Source organism: Piliocolobus tephrosceles, chromosome 4 (genome assembly GCF_002776525.5).
Source record: "Piliocolobus tephrosceles isolate RC106 chromosome 4, ASM277652v3, whole genome shotgun sequence".
Lineage (NCBI taxonomy): Eukaryota > Metazoa > Chordata > Mammalia > Primates > Cercopithecidae > Piliocolobus > Piliocolobus tephrosceles.
The window spans coordinates 144,539,012-144,557,142 of NC_045437.1; the positions used below are offsets into that span (position 1 = coordinate 144,539,012).

The window sequence follows — 18,131 nt, forward strand, 5'->3', positions numbered from 1 at the left end:
ATCTCCTGACCTCGTGATCCGCCCGTCTCGGCCTCCCAAAGTGCTGGGATTACAGGCTTGAGCCACCGCACCCGGCCTAAGCTAGTTATTTTGTAGAATGTCCCATGATATGAGTTTTCTGACTGTTTTTTCATGATTAGGGTTGGGCTAAATATTTTGACAAGAATACTTCATTGTTGAGGTATAAACTTCCCATTGTATCACCTCAAAAGCATATAAAATGGCAATTTGTCCCATTTTAGTGAAATTAAGTTAATCCTGCCAGGTTTCCTCATTCCAAAGGTGACTTTTCCTCCTATAAAATTAAAAAGTAAGGCTAGGCACGGTGGCTCACGCCTGTAATCCCAGCATTCGGGAGGCTGAGGTGGGAGGATCACATGAGGTCAGGAGTTTGAAACCAGCCTGGCCAACGTGGTGAAACCCCATCTCTACTAAAAGTAAAAAAATTAGCCAGGCGTGGTGGCGTGCGCCTGTAATTCCAGCTACTTTGGAGGCTGTGGGAGGAGAATCGCTTGAACCCGGGAGGTAGGGGTTGCAGTGAGCCCAAACTGCGCCATTGCACTCCAGTCTGGGCAACAAGAGTAAAATTCCATCTCAAAAAAAAAAAGAAAGAAATTAAAAAGTAATCAATAGGATAACACTTTGAGAACCTCTGAATGTCCTGTTACTCAATAACCCAGTGGTTTTAGCATCCTTTAAACATCCTTGCCTGTTTTTATTATTGTATTAGTGGTTGAAATTCTTCTAGATAGAAGAGGCTTTTCCATTAAAAAATTTTTTACTTCTGTATTTCTTATTTTTCTCATAACTTTTTTTTTTTTTTTTTTGAGACGGAGTCTTGCTCTGCCACCCAGGCTGGAGTGCAGTGGCTACAAGCTCCGCCTCCCGGGTTTACGCCATTCTCCTGCCTCAGCCTCCCGAGTAGCTGGGACTACAGGCGCCCGCCTCGTCGCCCGGCTAATTTTTTGTATTTTTAAATAGAGACAGGGTTTCACCGTATTAGCCAGGATGGTCTCGATCTCCTGACCTCGTGATCCGCCCGTCTCGGCCTCCCAAAGTGCTGGGATTACAGGCTTGAGCCACTGCGCCCGGCCCCTTTCTCATAACTTTAACAGTGTTTACTTGGTGTCATCTTTGTTTTTGACAGTGGACTCATTGTGGTATAATTGATAAGAGCTAGAGTGGAAAGTCCAGGGTTAAGTCTGTAACTTTGCTAGCCGTATATATAACCTTAAGGTAAATCACTTCGTCTCTGTTTTCTGACTTAAAGCCTATCCTATCTACTTGGTAGGCTTGTGATGATAACTAATAGAGTATATGTGACAGTAATCTTTAAATTGAGAAACAATGTTATTAATGTTATCCAAAATGGTAACACATTATGTTTCCTATATCTTTATACATCTAATATATACAGTATATAATATACTATATTGAATATTCTGGGTGTTGAATGTGAGTAAATGTGAGTAAAATACTAATTTATAAAAAAATACTAATTTATAAATTAGTGAATTTTGAGGTACATGATTTATACCTTTATTTATTTATTTTGAGACATGGGGCTCATTCTTGCTTTGTCGCTCAGGCTAGACTGCAGTGGTGTAATCTTGGCTCAGTGCACCCTCTGCCTCCTGGGTTTAAGTGATCCTCTCACCTCAACCTCCTGAGTAGCTGGGATTACAGGCATGTGCTACCATGCCCAGCTAATTTTTATATTTAGTAGAGACATCATGTTGGCCAGGCTGGTCTCGAACTCCTGACAAGTGATCTGCTTGCCTCAGCCTCCCAAAGTGCTGGGATTATAGGTGTGAGCCACTGCTCCCAGCTTTCGTTTCAGTTTTCTGTAGTGGAGCCACATATGTATCAAGGTATTGTAAAAAATTTCAGAATCAATTTTAGTTGGCAATTAAACAATAAAGAACTGAAATTGTGTCTACCTTGAATTTTGAACTTTATTATCTCTAATGTTCGTTGTAGGCATGTGCTGATAAGTTGAAAAGAGAAATAGAGCTGTATGGTTGCCCCCCGGATTTTCCAGATGAAGAAGAGGAAGAGGAAGAAACAAATGTTAAAACAGAAGATATAATAATTAAGGATAAAGCTAAAGGAAAAAAGGTTTGATAGTGGTTGATATTTATGTTGGTTGAAGTTTTATATTTTTCTGATTTATATGTGCATTCCCAGTACTAGCACAGTGCCCAACACATAAAATGTACTAGATAATTTTTTTAAAGTATCAAAGCAAACAATTATCTTTCTGACTTCCTATTGCCTTTTTCCTCTTTTTTGAAGTAATTTTAGATATACAGAAGAACTGCAAGATAGTATAGAGATGTTACATCTTATATAACTATGATACTATTTTTCAAATTAAGGAATTAACATCAGTACAGTAGTATTTTCTAGACTTTTTGGATTTTACCAGTGTTTTCACTAATGTCCTTTTCTCTTCCAATGTCCAATCCAGGATCCCACATTGCAGTTAGTTGTTATGTGTCCTTACTATGTTTCCTTAATCTTTTCTGTCTTTTATTTTCTTCCATGACCTTTATACTTTTAATGAATACTGGTCAGATAATTATAGATTATGCCTCAGTTTGAGTTTGTTCAATGCTTTCTCATCGTTAGATTGAGGTTATTGATTTTGAGGAAGACTATTAGAGAGGTAATTTGTCCTTCTCAAACATTAGGGACTATATGATACTGATATTATTGGTGATGTTAACATTGATCTTTGGTTAAGATGGTGTCTGCCAGGTTTTTCTCCTGTAAAGATTTCATTTTTGTTTTTATAATTAATATATATTTTGGGAGAAATCTTTTGAGGCCATGGAAATAATACTGTGTTTCTTTTTAAATATTTGCTCATTAATTTTAGCATTCATCAGTGGATCTTGCCTACAACAGTTATTACTGTAGTCTTCTAATCGTGATTTTCCATTTCCCTCATTCTTTTTACATTTATTATCTATAATTCTTCTGAAAGGAAGAGCTGTCTTTTCTCCCCCACTTACTTATTCTGTCCTTTGTATGTCATATGGATTCATGGATATTTACTTTATTCTTTAGGTTATAAATCAATACCATTGAGCTTTTTGTTTTTTAAGAGATGGAGTCTCACTATGTTGCTGGCCTTCAGCTCCGGAGCTCAAGCTGTCTTCTCACCTCAGTCTCCTGAGTAGCTGGAACTATATAGGCTTGTACCACTGTGCCTGGCTATTGGTTTGTTTTTTTTTTGTGTGTGTGTGTGTATGTGTGTGTGTGGTTGTTAACAACACCATAATCGGTTGTCAAATTGTTCTTTTTTATTGTAATAAAGCTAGAGTAAATAAATTGTTTTAGCTTTGGCCATTGGGAGTTTTTTTAGCTTGGCTCCTGTGTCCATTAGACATTCCCTCATCTTCCTTTGTTCAAAGCACTTTATGCTGTCACAAGCTGTTCCAGGCTTATCTTTTATTTTCCACGATTCAACCAAGGAATCAACCACTTCTCCAAGGTTTCTTTTATTGAAGAATGGTATTCAGAAACTAAGGTCTGAATGCTGGGTGTGCTCATTACCTGGGGTATCACTGCTTCTAGGCACTCTCAATGGAAAGAGCAAGGAAATATATTTATGTCTGCTAAGCCATGCATACACATCTGTTTTTATTTCTTTATCTATTTGAATGTTTATTTAAAAAGTAAGTTCATATTGATACCCCTGGCTCCGTTTTAGCACCATGGGTCTCATTCTAGCATTTTCCCTTGGTTTATTTGTGACTTCTTACTACAACAGTGAGACACTTGGCTCTCATTACCTATAGTATATTTATTTGTTCAATCCTAGACTACTAGTAGTTTCATAATTGCCAGCCTATACCCCTGGGAGAAATAGTTTTACTGACTAAAGTATAGTGTTTGTGTGTAATTCTTTTTGTCTTTAGAATCTAATCACACTGTTTTCCAAAACTGCCTAGATCAGCTCCTTTCTTCCCTTCCCCTTGAGTGTGGTTATATAATATATTTGTAATACAGTTAGATAGATTTGTCACAGTCTGCATTCCTCCTTAGGTTCCTCCAACATCCTGGTTAAAAAATTTACATACCATAAAATTTACTTTTTTTTTGTTTTTTTCAAGACATAGTCTTGCTCTGTCACCCAGGCCGGAGTACAGTGGCACAGTCTTGGCTCACTGCAACCTCTGCCTCCTGGGTTCAAGCAATTCTCATGTTTTAGTCTCCCAAATAGCTGGGATTACAGGCGTGTCCACCACGCCCAGCTAATTTTTGTATTATTATTATTGTTGTTGTTTGAGATGGAGTCTCTCTCTGTCACCTTGGCTGGAGTACAGAGGCACAGTCTCAGCTCACTGAAACCTCCGCCTTTCGGTTCAAGCGATTCTCCTGCTTCAGCAGAGTGGCTGGGATTACAGGCGCTCACCACCATGCCCGGCTAATTTTCGTATTTTTAGTAGAGACAGGGTTTCACCACATTGGCCAGGCTGGTCTCCAAGACCTGACCTCGTGATCTGCCCACCTCGGCCTCCCAAAGTGCTGGGATTACAGGTGTGAGCTACTGTGCCTGGTCCAAAATTTCCTCTTTGTGGTGTATAACTCTGTAGATTTGAAAATGCTTGCAGTCATGTTTCTACCAGCACAGTGTCATATAGAGCAAGTCTGGCAGCCCCAGCATTTTCTTATGCTGCATTATTATAGTGTTACAGTTTAACCAAATTTCCTACCTTCAACTTCTGGCATTTGGTTGTCTTTTTGATATTCATAATTTTTGGAAAAGGAGGAAAGTCTTGTGAGTAACCTCTTTTTTTTTTTTGAGACGGAGTCTCGCTCTGTCGCCCAGGCTGGAGTGCAGTGGCGCGATCTTGGCTCACTGCAAGCTCCGCCTCCTGGGTTCACGCCGTTCTCCTGCCTCAGTCCCCCGAGTAGCTGGGACTTCAGGCGCCCGCCACCACGTCCAGCTAATTTTTTGTATTTTTAGTAGAGACGGGGTTTCACCGTGTTAGCCAGGATGGTCTCGATCTCCTGACCTCGTGATCCGTCCTCCTCAGCCTCCCAAAGTACTGGGATTACAGGCGTGAGCTGCTGTGCCCAGCCTGTGAGTAGCCTCTGTATAGATAAATAAGGTAAATGTGGTATGAGGATAAAAGAAACAAGGTTTGGTACTGAGATCTTACCTTCATGATGGGTAGTTCTTTATGTTGCCCTCCATTTAGTTGGTGCCAGTTTCTTGACTGATCTCTTGACTATACAGTTTGACAGACTAAGTAGTACAACTAATTCCTGCAGTGTTCTGCTGTATCAGCATTATTTTAGAATGTAAAAAAATTACCAAATGGGATTATTTACTTAAAATTACTGTGGTCCTGGATGTTAGGCAATTTTTGGTTTTTCCTTTTTTTTTTTTTTTAAATATCTTGGGTCATTGGAGTGTTGGTTATTCTTTGATCGAGTTTATTTTTCTCCATTATTTTCAGAGTAAAGCTGCTGCTAAAGCTGGATCTTCTAAATACCAGTGGGGCATTATGAAATCCCTTGGTCTGTCTGATACAGAGATAGTAAATTTTTCTGAAGCAGAACATTGGCTTGACTATTTCCCGCCACTGGCTATTCAGGATTTAAAGAGAATGGGTTTGAAGGTATGTCTATAAAGAAATACGAGGAAAGCATTTACAAGTATGTGCTTTTTTATTGTGCTTTTGCTTTATTGTGCTTTCCAGGAACTGATTTTTTTTACCATTTGAGGATTTGTGGCAACCCTGTGTTGAGCAAGTCTAGTGGCACCATTTTTCCAACAGTATTTGCTTGCTTCATGTCACATTTTGGCAATTATTTTAGTATTTCAAACTTTATTATCTGTTATGGTGATCTATATTCAGTGATCTTTGATGTTATTATTCTGTTTGTTTTGGGTTGCCACGCACTATACCCATATAAGATGGCAAACTTAATTGGTAAATGTTTGTATTCTGACTGCTGCACTGACTGGCTTGTTTCCTTCTTTCTCTCCTTGGGTTTCCCTGTTTTCTTTTCTTTTTTTTTTTTTTTCTTTTTTTTGAGGCAGAGTCTCGCTCTGTTGCCCAGGCTGGAGTGCAGTGGCGTGATCTCGCCTCACTGCAAGCTCCGCCTCCTGGGTTCACGCCATTCTCCTGCCTCAGCCTCCCGAGTAGCTGGGGCTACAGGCACCCACCACCACGCCTGGCTAATTTTTTGTATTTTTAGTAGAGATGGGGTTTTACTGTGTTAGCCAAGATGGTCTCTATCTCCTGACCTCACGATCCTCCCACCTTGGCCTCCCAAAGTGCTCGGATTACAGGCGTGAGCCACCGCGCCCGGCCAGGTTTCCTTGTTTTCTAATAAACAACAATCTTGAAATGAAGCCAGTTATTAACTTTATAATGGCCTCTATGTGAAAGGGAGAGTCGCATGTCTCTCACTTTAAGTAAAAAGCAAGAAATCATTAAGCTTAGTGGGGAAGGCATGTTGAAAGGCAAGACAGGCTAAAAGCTAGGCCTCTTGACCAAACAGTCAGCCACGTTGTGAATGCAAGGAAAAGTTTTTTTGTTTTTGTTTTTTGAGATGGAGTCTCACTCTGTCACCCAGGCTGTAGTGCAGTGGCGTGATCTGGGCTCACTGCAACCTCTGCCTCCTGGGTTTAAGCTATTCTTCTGCCTCAGCCTCCCTAGTAGCTGGGATTACAGCCATTTGCCAACATGCCTGGCTAAGTTTTGTATTTTTAGTAGAGACAGGGTTTCACCATGTTGGCCAGGTGGGTGTCAAACTCCTGACCTCAAGTGATCCGCCTGCCTTGGCCTCCCAAAGTGCTGGAGTTACAGGTGTGAGCCATCATGCCTGGCCCACTCCCAATTTTGAAAGTTCTGTTATGAGTAAAATGCTATCAAACAGCATCACATGCTACAGAGAAATCTTTTGTGAAAGGAAGAGTCAAGGGATGTGGCAAACTTCATTGTTGTGTTAGTTTAAGAAATTGCCATAGCCATCACAACCTTCAATAGCCACTTCTTTCATCAGTCAGCAGCCGTCAACATTGAGGCGAGACTCTCCACCAGCACAAAGATTACAACTCACTGAAGGCTCAGATGATTATTAGCATTTTATAGCAATGAGGTTTTTTTTTTTTTTTTGAGATGGAGTCTCGCTCTGTCCCCCAGGCTGGAGTGCAGTGGCCGGATCTCAGCTCACTGCAAGCTCTGCCTCCCAGGTTTACACCATTCTCCTGCCTCAGCCTCCCGAGTAGCTGGGACTACAGGCACCCACCACCTCACCCGGCTAGTTTTTTGTATTTTTTAATAGAGATGGTGTTTCACTGTGTTAGCCAGGATGGTCTCGATCTCCTGACCTCGAGATCCGCCCGTCTCGGCCTCCCAGGGTGCTGGGATTACATGCTTAAGCCACCGCGCCCGGCCTAGCAATGAGGTGTTTTAAAAATAAGGTATATACATTGTCTTTTAAAATATAAGTTTATTGCACACTTAATATAATTCAATATAGTATAAATATAACATATATGCCTTGGGAAATAAAAAAATTTGTGTGACTTGTTGTGTTGGTTTATAACCAAAGCCACAATATCTCCCAGATATGTCTGTATATTTGTGTGATTATATGAGATTTGGACCAACTCTTAATTTTAGAATAATATATTTCCCCTGTATGCCACTAAAGAATTAGTACTGTTATTGTTCGACTAGAACCTAACATTGCTTATGGGTCTTTACTATTTGTTGGATACTTTACTGTTTGTTGAATTGGAGTGTATATTGACATATTAACAAGTAGTAGAAAGGAGCTTTATTCAAAGAATATGAAGAAGCCCAAGTTTAACTTGAATATTTAGGAATACATAAAGGTAGGATTAAATGTTTCTTCTTAATTTATTATAGCTTCTGTATGTTTGTAAATATGTAAATGTATATGCTTAAAAACATACTTTAATTAAGTAAATTAAGGTAATTGTGATATACTTTTAATAGTGGAACTTGGAAAATTTTTTTTAGTAGTTGATCTGATTCTAAGTTAGAAGAGTAAATAATTGATTCATAGGAATTCTTACTCAAGCAAAATTTGTGTATTTCTCAATAATTGCCTTTTAAAATTTTCCTTTTATAGGTAGACTGGCGTCGTTCCTTCATCACCACTGATGTTAATCCTTACTATGATTCATTTGTCAGATGGCAATTTTTAACATTAAGAGAAAGAAACAAAATTAAATTTGGGAAGCGGTAAGTTTGTTGTACTTGAGCATAATAAAGCAAAAATCAGTTGGGCATGGAGGTTCATGCGTATAATCCCAGTGCTTTGGGAAACTGAGGTGAGGGGATTGCTTGAGACCAGGAGTTTGAGAGCAGTCTGGGCAACAAAACAAGACCGCATCTTTCTCTGTATAAAAAAATTTAGCCAGGCATGGTGGCATGCACCTGTAGTCCTAGCTGCTTGGGAGGATGGGGCAGGAGGATTGCTTACGTGAATAAATAAACACCTTGTAGCCTTCTTTTTTCATTATCTTTCTGTTTTGAAAACACTTCGTTTCTATTCTTTTGTATCCTTTGTTTTCCTTTTTTCCTTACCAGTGTCTTAATTTCTCTGGGCTGCTTCGTGTTTATGACAGATATGACCAGGGAGAATGGGATTGTGGACTTTTATTATCTTACTAAAGATTCTGTTCAGTATTCCCTACCAAGAAGAAAAGTAGTCATTTTATTTGTGTTTTATTTTATATTTTGTTCTATAAATTAAGATTCTTCCTTGATTATGTAGATTAATCAAGGAAAATAAGAAATGAAGATAAGTTACCTTCCTTGATTAGTCTACATAATCAACTTCCTTGATAGTTTCATTTGTTAAGTCAATTTATGTTTTATAATCTTTTGTTCAGTACCACAAAGCCAAGATCAGTGTGTATTTTCCAGTGGTATTACCTTTGACGAAGGTAGAAAGCTTTCATTAAATAAGTAGGTTGACAGTGGAACTACCATAAGAATACACATAATAGATACAGATATCTACTCAGAAATTTTAGTTACAAGACATGTAAGAAATTAGGTGCAACATAGGCAAATATGTTAGGATAAAATGTGAATAGTATAATAATATTTGTCATTTTTTGTTCATTTTTTAGGTATACCATTTATTCTCCAAAAGATGGACAGCCTTGCATGGATCATGATAGACAAACTGGAGAGGTGATTATTTGTGAAACAGAGTAGCTATTATAGTAATCCTTAATATGACCACAGAGTTTAAGAAATAGAAACCTAAAAATAACTTCTTTGCAGTGCTGAGGGATATTGTCCTGATACTCTGGTGGGTGTGAAGAGGAGATAGGATATCAATACAGCTACCTGTATTGTGTGTAGTACCTAGCTACCCTAAGAGTCATCTGAGGACAGCTGCATCAGTTTGTTATAGGAACGCACATTGTTGAGCCTTACCCCAAAATTGCTGAATCAAAAGTTCTGGGGGTGGGGCCCAGGAATATCTTTTTACGAGCTCTCAATGTGATTTATATGCATGCTAATGTTGTGAAGCACCATCTGGAAAATAAACAGCTCTAAAAAGAAAGCACAGGGAAAGGTAATGAGATATGTGACTAAGATTTGGTGTACACAGATTCCATTTATATTTGCTTTGATCATGTGCCTTCTTACTTATTTCCAAAGTACTTTTAGCCATGCCTAGAAGTTCATTCTACGTTCTTGTAGAACACATTATTAACATTATTCTCTGAAATACTTGAGTAAATCAAGAGTAAGTGATTTGGCTAAATCCATGGCACAGTAAAAATCAATGACAATGCCAGCATCTGAACTTATGATTCCCTATGATTGTGTCATTCTTTATTACCATCTTTGAACATATTTTCAAAATCAGCCTTCAATTTTGATGTAACTTATCCAAGTGAGAGTTGATTGAAATTTTAAAAGATCTGAGAGACTTAAGAAGACCCAGTAAAGTTTTAATATAGCCAATGGCAGCAATATCCTAGATTTCAGTAATCCTTTGTAGACTTTTCAAAGCATTTTTCATCCTTCTCTTATATGTTCCTCAGGACAGTCCTATCTGCGACACAACATCCTTATTTTACCAATGAGGAAAGAAAGGCTTAGAGACTTTGATTGTGACTACCTTGGGTTCACCCATTAGTAAGGGAGCACACTAAGTTTAGAACACACATTATCTCTGACTTCTGGTCCAGTATCTTTCTTTGATGACTACTATGTGGGACATGCCCTGGGATGGAATTAGTGTTGATTGTGTCTTCTCACCTTCATTTTGGCAAACACTGTTTTGGGTGATTACTCCAAATCTCTCCTAACATACTGGACTTCTCTGTGTGGGTATGGTTAGCACACCACTGGCAGTCTCTTCTCTGGAAAAAAAAATTAGTAATACAAGAACCCATTTTAGGGATTTGAATCAGATCTCTCACATAGATTAGCAGGTTTAAGGCAAGTCTTTTTTTCGTTCAAATTTTTGTATCGTTTATTTACTTAGGGTGTTGGACCTCAGGAATATACTTTACTCAAATTGAAGGTGCTTGAGCCATACACATCTAAATTAAGGTAGGTTTGCCAGAGGAATTGCTTCATCATTTCTGAACCATCAGATAGTTGTTACAGAGTTGACAAAATGTTTTTACATCAATATTTGTTTTTTTTCTTAGTGGCCTGAAAGGTAAAAATATTTTCTTGGTGGCTGCTACTCTCAGACCTGAGACCATGTTTGGGCAGACAAATTGTTGGGTTCGTCCTGATATGAAGTACATTGGATTTGAGACGGTGAATGGTGATATATTCATCTGTACCCAAAGAGCAGCCAGGAATATGTCATACCAGGGCTTTACCAAAGACAATGGCGTGGTGCCTGTTGTTAAGGAATTAATGGGGGAGGTAAGTTGGATAGTAGATTTTTTATTTTAATGCATAAATTTCAGGGAAAATTTCACAATGAATATTGAGAAAAGAGCATTACAACCTTAAAAAATGAGGTGTACATGCAGTAAAGTATGTACGTCTTGTGTATTTTGGTGCATTTTCATATGTGTATACACTTAGGTAAGCACCACCTAAATCAAGATATAGAACAGTTTAGCACTCCAGAAGGCTCTCTCATGTCCATATCGTTAGTAGTCACTTCTCTCCTCCAAAGGTAACCACTGCTCTGACTTCACCAAAGATTATTTGTTGTTTTTGAACTTTACATAATGGAATTGTACAGTCTGTTTTGTGTCTGGCTTCTTTTGCTTAACATTATGTTTGTGAGATTCATACATGTTGTAGGAGTAGTTCTTTTTTTATTGTTGTGTAATATTCATTGTATGACTGTATCATGAAGATAGCATATTTGATTTTTAGGTTTCAACTTGGTAAATATCTGGTTGAAAAATATAGGCAGTCCTCCCCAAGAGATTTAATAGCTGCGTTAGAGATTATATTATTTTAAAAATACTATTACCTGAATTCCTGGTAATACTAAATTTGGAATTGTTGCTGCTTTTGTTTTTTTTTTCCTGTGAAGAAAGTCTTGGTTGATATTAGTTAAATCTGGATGGTTACACAACTCATCTACTTTATTTTTATTTGTTTTTGTAAACAGTTTTGCTCTTTTTTTTTTTTTTTTTTGAGACGGAGTCTCGCTCTGTCGCCCAGGCTGGAGTGCAGTGGCTGGATTTCAGCTCACTGCAAGCTCCGCCTCCCGGGTTCACGCCGTTCTCCTGCCTCAGCCTCCCAAGTAGCTGGGACCACAGACGCCCGCCACCTCGCCCGGCTAATTTTTTGTATTTTTTAGTAGAGACGGGGTTTCACCGTGTTAGCCAGGATGGTCTCGATCTCCTGACCTCATGATCCGCCCGTCTCGGCCTCCCAAAGTGCTGGGATTACAGGCTTGAGCCACCGCGCCCGGCCTAACAGTTTTGCTCTTATTGCCCAGGCTGGTGTTCAGTGGCACAATCTCAGCTCACTGCAACCTCCGCCTCCTGGGTTCAAACGATTCTCCTGCCTCAGCCTCCTGAGCAGCTGGGATTACAGGTGTGTGCCACCACACCCAGCTAATTTTTTGTGTTTTTAGTAGAGACAGGGTTTCATCATGTTGGCCAGGCTGGGCTCGAACTCCTGATCTCAGGTGATCCACCTGCCTCGGCCTCCCAAAGTGCAGTGATTACAGGCGTGAGCCACTGCACCCGGCCGCATCTACTTTATTATCAGTATTTCTGAGTGTGTTTAATTCCATTCAGTGAATGCTGATCTTTGGTATGTTAAATAATTTTTTAAAAAGAAAAATGTGAGTAGAGTACCATCTCAGTTCTTTTAAATTGAACTGTTTTATTTCTTGTTTTATACTTTCTTTTTATTTGATTGCAATATATTTACAAGTCCCAAAATTCAAAAAACACAAAAAGATACAAAAGTTCCCCATTCTAGAGGTAGTCAGTAATATCTCTGTCTTGTGTATTATGGAAATATTTCATGTATACACAAGCGAATATGCACATACTTTTTGTCCCTCTGTTTTTACACAAATGGCAATATGCTTTATATGCATTGTACCACATCTTGCTTTTTGATTTATATCTTGGCAATCATTTTGTCAATACATAAACAGTTTCTTTATTCTTATTTTTATAGCTACATAGTATTTCATTGTTTGGCTGTACCACAGTTTACTTAACCATTCTCTATTAATGGACATTTGAATTGTTTCCTGCCTCTTTCTGTTAAAAGCAGCACTGCCACATCTCCTTAGTTCCTAATATTGGAATTTTGTCCGAGAAGTTCTTGGGAACAGTATTAGGGACACACATATTTTCCTATTCTTAAACTTTTCTCCCTGTTAATTTGAGCAAATTCTGGAGTGAGGGACATGGATGTTATAAATTGCAAAATAGTTTCAACCTTTAAAATAGCTATAATATTTAGCTATCATCCATATGACTGCAAATTCTATAAAGGCAGGTTATGTGTATATATATGAATGAAATGGGATGGGTGGGAATTATGTGGAAAGGAAAAGCGTGTTCCTTAGCTAGAGCAAGCAGCTGCAAATTCTTTGTTGCCATCTGAGAATCCGGGTCTAAAATTGCTTAATCTTTGGGTTTTTTCAAGTGAAATTAGAACTATCCTTTTACTTTGTCTTCATAATTACTGTTTTAAATAGATGTATAGTACTCATTCTTGTTCCTGTAACATATTTTGTTAAATCATTTTTTCTATCATTGAAAGCTTTAGTTGTTTCCAGGCTTTCCTAGTATAATTAACTCAGCATTAACTCAGCATTGGGCAGACTTGTTTAAGAAAAAATAATTTGTTGTTGAGTCTGAGTTACAGGAACATTCTGTGACTTTTACTGTGGATTCCTATATTTTCTTCAAGGAATACAATGTCACAAACAATGTATTAGTGTACTCATGTCATCATAACATTGACAGATTTAGTTATTATAATTGTTAAAATTTATTTTTCCTGGACGGATGCAGTGGCTCATGCCTGTAATGCCAGCACTTCGGGAGGCTGAGGTGGGTGGATCACCTGGGGTCAGGAGTTCAAGACCAATCTGGCCAACATGGTGAAACCCCATCTCTACTAAAAATACAAAAATTAGCCAGGCATGGTGGTGCATGCCTGTAATCCCAGCTATTTGGGAGTCTGAGGCAGGAAAATCTCTGGAACCTGGGAGGCGGAGGTTGCAGTGAGCCAAGATCGCACCATTGCACTCCAGCTTGAGTAACAAGAGCAGAACTCCATCTCAAAAAATAAAATAAAAATAAAAATAATTATTTTTCCTCTAGTAGGTATAAAAGAATGTGTTTTGTTTTACTTCATGTGTATTTTATTTATATTCTTTTCCTTATTTTTTTGAGACGGGGTCTCCCTCTGTCACCCAGGCTGGAGTGCAGTGGCGTGATCTTGGCTCACTACAACCTCCGCCTCCCCGGTTCAAGCAATTCTCCCGCCTCAGCCTTCCAAATAGCTGGGACTACAGGCACATGCTGCCACGCCTGGCTAATTTTTTGTATTTTAGTAGAGACGGGGGTTTCACCATGTTGCCCACGCTGGTCATGAACTCCTGAGCTCAGGCAATCCACCTGCCTCAGCCTCCCAAAGTGTTGGGGTTACAGGCATTAGCCACCATGTCCAGCCTATATTCATTTTTTAATTGACAGAAATTGTATTTATGGTATGCGACATGTTTTGAAATATATATACGTTGTGAAATGGCTAAATTGAGGTAATTAACAAATTCATACCTTACGTACTTATGTGGTGAGAAGAACTAAAATTTAAATCAGGCGCAGTGGTGTGCACCTGTAGTGCCAGCTACTTGGTAGGCTGAGACTTCAGGAGGCTTGCCTGAACCCAGGAGTTTGAGCCGGTAGAATGCTATGATAGCACCTGTGAATAGCCACTACAGTCTAGCCTCGGCAACATAGCAATGCCCTGTCTCTTTAAAAAATCTGCACAGCAATTTTCAAGTATAAAATACATTGTTGTTGCCTATAGTCACCATATTGTACAATATATCTCTTGAATTTATTGCCATATATTTTTGATTACTAGCTTCTCAGGGCTTAAAATATTAACATAGTTTAAATTCTAATGGTCACAATGAATTCACCTTTTATATTGATTTTTTTCTTATGCAGGAAATTCTTGGTGCATCACTTTCTGCACCTTTAACATCGTACAAGGTGATCTATGTTCTCCCAATGCTGACTATTAAGGAAGATAAAGGTAAAGAGTTTATTTATTTCTAGAAATATTTTGGTAATCACGTTTTGGTTCTAGTTATTAATTCCACACTTTGTTTTATAGGCACTGGTGTGGTTACAAGTGTTCCTTCCGACTCCCCTGATGATATTGCTGCCCTCAGAGACTTGAAGAAAAAGCAAGTGAGTATCTGAGTTTCATGTTTATATTTTGTCCTCACCATCTCATTGCTTAGGTACTGCTGAACTACACTGTGGGACTAGGCTAAAAAGCTATGCATTTATCTTTAAACTGCTACCTCTAACTTGTTTCTTGATGTTTATATATTTTCTGTGGTTTGATTTTTAAATACGTTTCACAGAATTTTGAAAAAGTTTTCTGATATTCACATTTTCATTGAAATCTGGCATATGAACCTCAATTTAAGTGATAGGTGTATGTCTGTGTACATTTTTGCTTTTAACTGTACAGTTTCATTTAGGCTATTCACTATAACTTTAGCTATTAAATTTTTGAAGGTTATGGATCCCTTTTGAGATATTTGGTAAAGGTAGAAATTTGCCCTCTATGGAAAGGAGAACAAATAATAGTTTTAAGAAAGTTTGGAGGTTACTTCTCTCAATGATTCTACCAGCGAAGTGTTGATCATTAGTGTTAACTTGCAAATTTTTCTGTAGGCCTTACGAGCAAAGTATGGAATTAGAGATGACATGGTCTTGCCATTTGAGCCGGTGAGTACATAGATAATTCAGAATATTCACATCCATCTCTTTATCAGAAAAAAAGAAGAGCTAACATGTTTTCCTTATAACAAAATTAATCGGTGGAGTATGAAAATAAGAGAGAGAGTTTGCTTAAGGATTTACTCACTTTAATTTGATACCTGCTATGGTAGATAAGAGCAAAAGGAAAACTAACAAGCATTTTCTTACCACCTGGCCCCTGCAGTTTGGGAACACATAGCTTTTTAGCATCTCCAGTTTTATAGTAGCTTGCTTTGCTAGTATGATCAGTTTCCTGGCTTCTAAAGACAAAATTTTGCCCTTTTCATGAATGTTTATTTGTAACCATAATAACTTTAACAAAATCCTATACAACTCTGTTTTATGTTTCTTTTATTTTCATGTTAGTGCCTATAAAAGAAAAACTTTTAAATTACTAGCAAATGATTTTCATTTCATGAAAGATCCAGAGGAGTTAATGTAAACCGAAAGCATAACCATCCATGAAACTAGTTGTTTACATCAGTATTCCGCAACCTTTTTGGTGCTAGGGACTTACTTCGTGGAAGACAATTTTTCCATGGACCAGCAGGGTGTGGTAGGGGAATGGTTTTGGGATGAAACTGTACCACCTTAGATCATCAGGCATTAGATTCTCATAAGGAACATGCAACCTAGATCCCTCCATGCACAGTTCACAATAGGGTTCATGCTCCTATGAGAATCTAATGCCACCCATGATCTGACAGGAGGTGAAGCTCAGGGGGTGATGCTCGCCTGTTGCTCAACTCCTGCTGTGCAGCCTGGTTCCTAATGCCACGGACTGGTACCAGTCCACATCCTTGGGGTTGGGGACCCCTGGTTTACATCATTTTGTTTCAGCATGAATTACTTAGATAATTATATGCCAGTGGAGGATAGAATGCTGGGAAAGGTATGTGGTGGGGGAAGGGCATTGGGGTTGTTGATACACAGATTATGGGTATGCTGTGTGTATATTCCTGTGGAGAGTAGGAAGACAAATTTACAGCTGGAAGTTAGTCACTCTGTGATTACTGAATGTGTGGCAGTGTCATAATGACATATACAATCTGAAATGACTTAATTGGACATTAGAGGCAAAAGGACTTGTGCCCTATAGACCTGTGTATTCAGTCAGTGTGAACATGTTTCTGATCGCTGTTTGCTGCAGGTGCCAGTCATTGAAATCCCAGGTTTTGGAAATCTTTCTGCAGTAACCATTTGTGATGAGTTGAAAATTCAGAGCCAGAATGACCGAGAAAAACTTGCAGAAGCAAAGGAGAAGTTATATCTAAAAGGATTTTATGAGGGTGTAAGTAGTAATTTTTTTTAGTTTTTCTTTGATTTACTTCATGCTCTGTGATTTTCTTAATTAGAAAAAATGTAGAAAAATTTAACATAGTTTCAACTATACATTGATTTGAGAGCTTAATATGAGAATGTATTCTATTTCCAAATTTCTATTTTTTACTTTTGTCATGTCCTTTGCCTGAAAGCATTTTCAGAAATTCTTTTTTGTGGTCTCTAGGAATCTCTATGGAGTGAATTTCTTGACACGATATTTCAAATTAGTTCATATTGTGAAGTAAACTTCAAAGGTTTATTGAATGGAGAATTCCTGATCCCTTTTTTGCTCTTCTAGTTAGGGAGTTCATATTTTAGATAAGCAATTTTATCCAGTCCATTAGTTTATTTATTAATGTCTACTAAATGCCAGGTGAGTCCAACAAACATGTTCTGAACCATTCTTTTCTCCTAGTTGTGCATACGGTAATGTGGTTTACATTTCCATGGAAAGAAGGCTAGGCTAGAGAACATAAAAATCCAGACAAGTTGTTAGGTGCTTCAGATTCAAATGAAGATTTTTAAGGACATCAACAAGAATGTTTTTTAGTTTTAGCTTTCCTACATTTTTCTGCATAACCAAGAATTGGTTATGTATCTTTTTTTGAAGTAACACATATTTTGAATGATGATAAAAGCCAACACTAATATAAGCAGCACTTATATATTAATTTACTTAATTCTGAAAATAACCCCATTCTGAAGTAGGCACTCTTATCCCCAATTTACAGATGAGGAAATGGAGGCACAAAGAGATTAACTGATTTACTTGAGATTAGCCAGATAGTTAGCCAGTGGGAACTGGGATTCAAACTAGGTAGCCTGGTTCTGGGATTTGCGTGTGTGTGTGTGTGTGTGTGTGTGTGTGTGAGAGAGAGAGATGGAGTCTTGCTCTGTCACCCAGGCTGGAGTACAGTGGCACGATCCCAGCTCACTGCAGCCTCCAACTTCCAGGTTCAAGAGATTCTCCTGCCTCAGACTCCCAAGTAGCTGGGACTACAGGCACGTGCCACCGTGACCGGCTGATTTTTGTATTTTTAGTAGAGGTGGGGGTTTCACCATATTGGTGAGGCTGGTGTCGAACTCCTGACCCCAAGTGATCTGCCCACCTTGGCCCTCAAAGTTCTGGGAGTATAGGCTTGAGCCACTGCACCTGGCCAGATTTTTGTTCTTTTTTTTTTTTGAGATGGAGTCTTACTCTGTCGCCCAGGCTGGAGTGGAGTGGCTCAATCTCAGCTCACTGCGACCTCTGCCTCCTGGGCTCAAGCAATTCTCCTGCCTCAGCCTCCCGAGTAACTGGGATTACAGGTGCCTGCCATCACAC

The 18,131-nt window shown here is 38.6% G+C and overlaps 1 protein-coding gene across 1 annotated transcript in view; it reads left to right on the forward strand.

The window, feature by feature from the left end:
- The window catches only part of LARS1 (leucyl-tRNA synthetase 1), a 70,354-nt gene that overhangs the window by 14,951 nt on the left and 37,272 nt on the right, over nucleotides 1–18,131 (forward strand). The window contains exons 5-14 of the mRNA XM_023226930.1: nucleotides 1,981–2,118; nucleotides 5,475–5,636; nucleotides 8,128–8,240; nucleotides 9,137–9,200; nucleotides 10,513–10,580; nucleotides 10,682–10,907; nucleotides 14,657–14,744; nucleotides 14,826–14,902; nucleotides 15,398–15,451; nucleotides 16,635–16,775. Coding sequence (XP_023082698.1) covers nucleotides 1,981–2,118; nucleotides 5,475–5,636; nucleotides 8,128–8,240; nucleotides 9,137–9,200; nucleotides 10,513–10,580; nucleotides 10,682–10,907; nucleotides 14,657–14,744; nucleotides 14,826–14,902; nucleotides 15,398–15,451; nucleotides 16,635–16,775 — 1,131 coding nt within the window. The remainder of the gene's footprint in view (nucleotides 1–1,980; nucleotides 2,119–5,474; nucleotides 5,637–8,127; nucleotides 8,241–9,136; nucleotides 9,201–10,512; nucleotides 10,581–10,681; nucleotides 10,908–14,656; nucleotides 14,745–14,825; nucleotides 14,903–15,397; nucleotides 15,452–16,634; nucleotides 16,776–18,131) is intronic.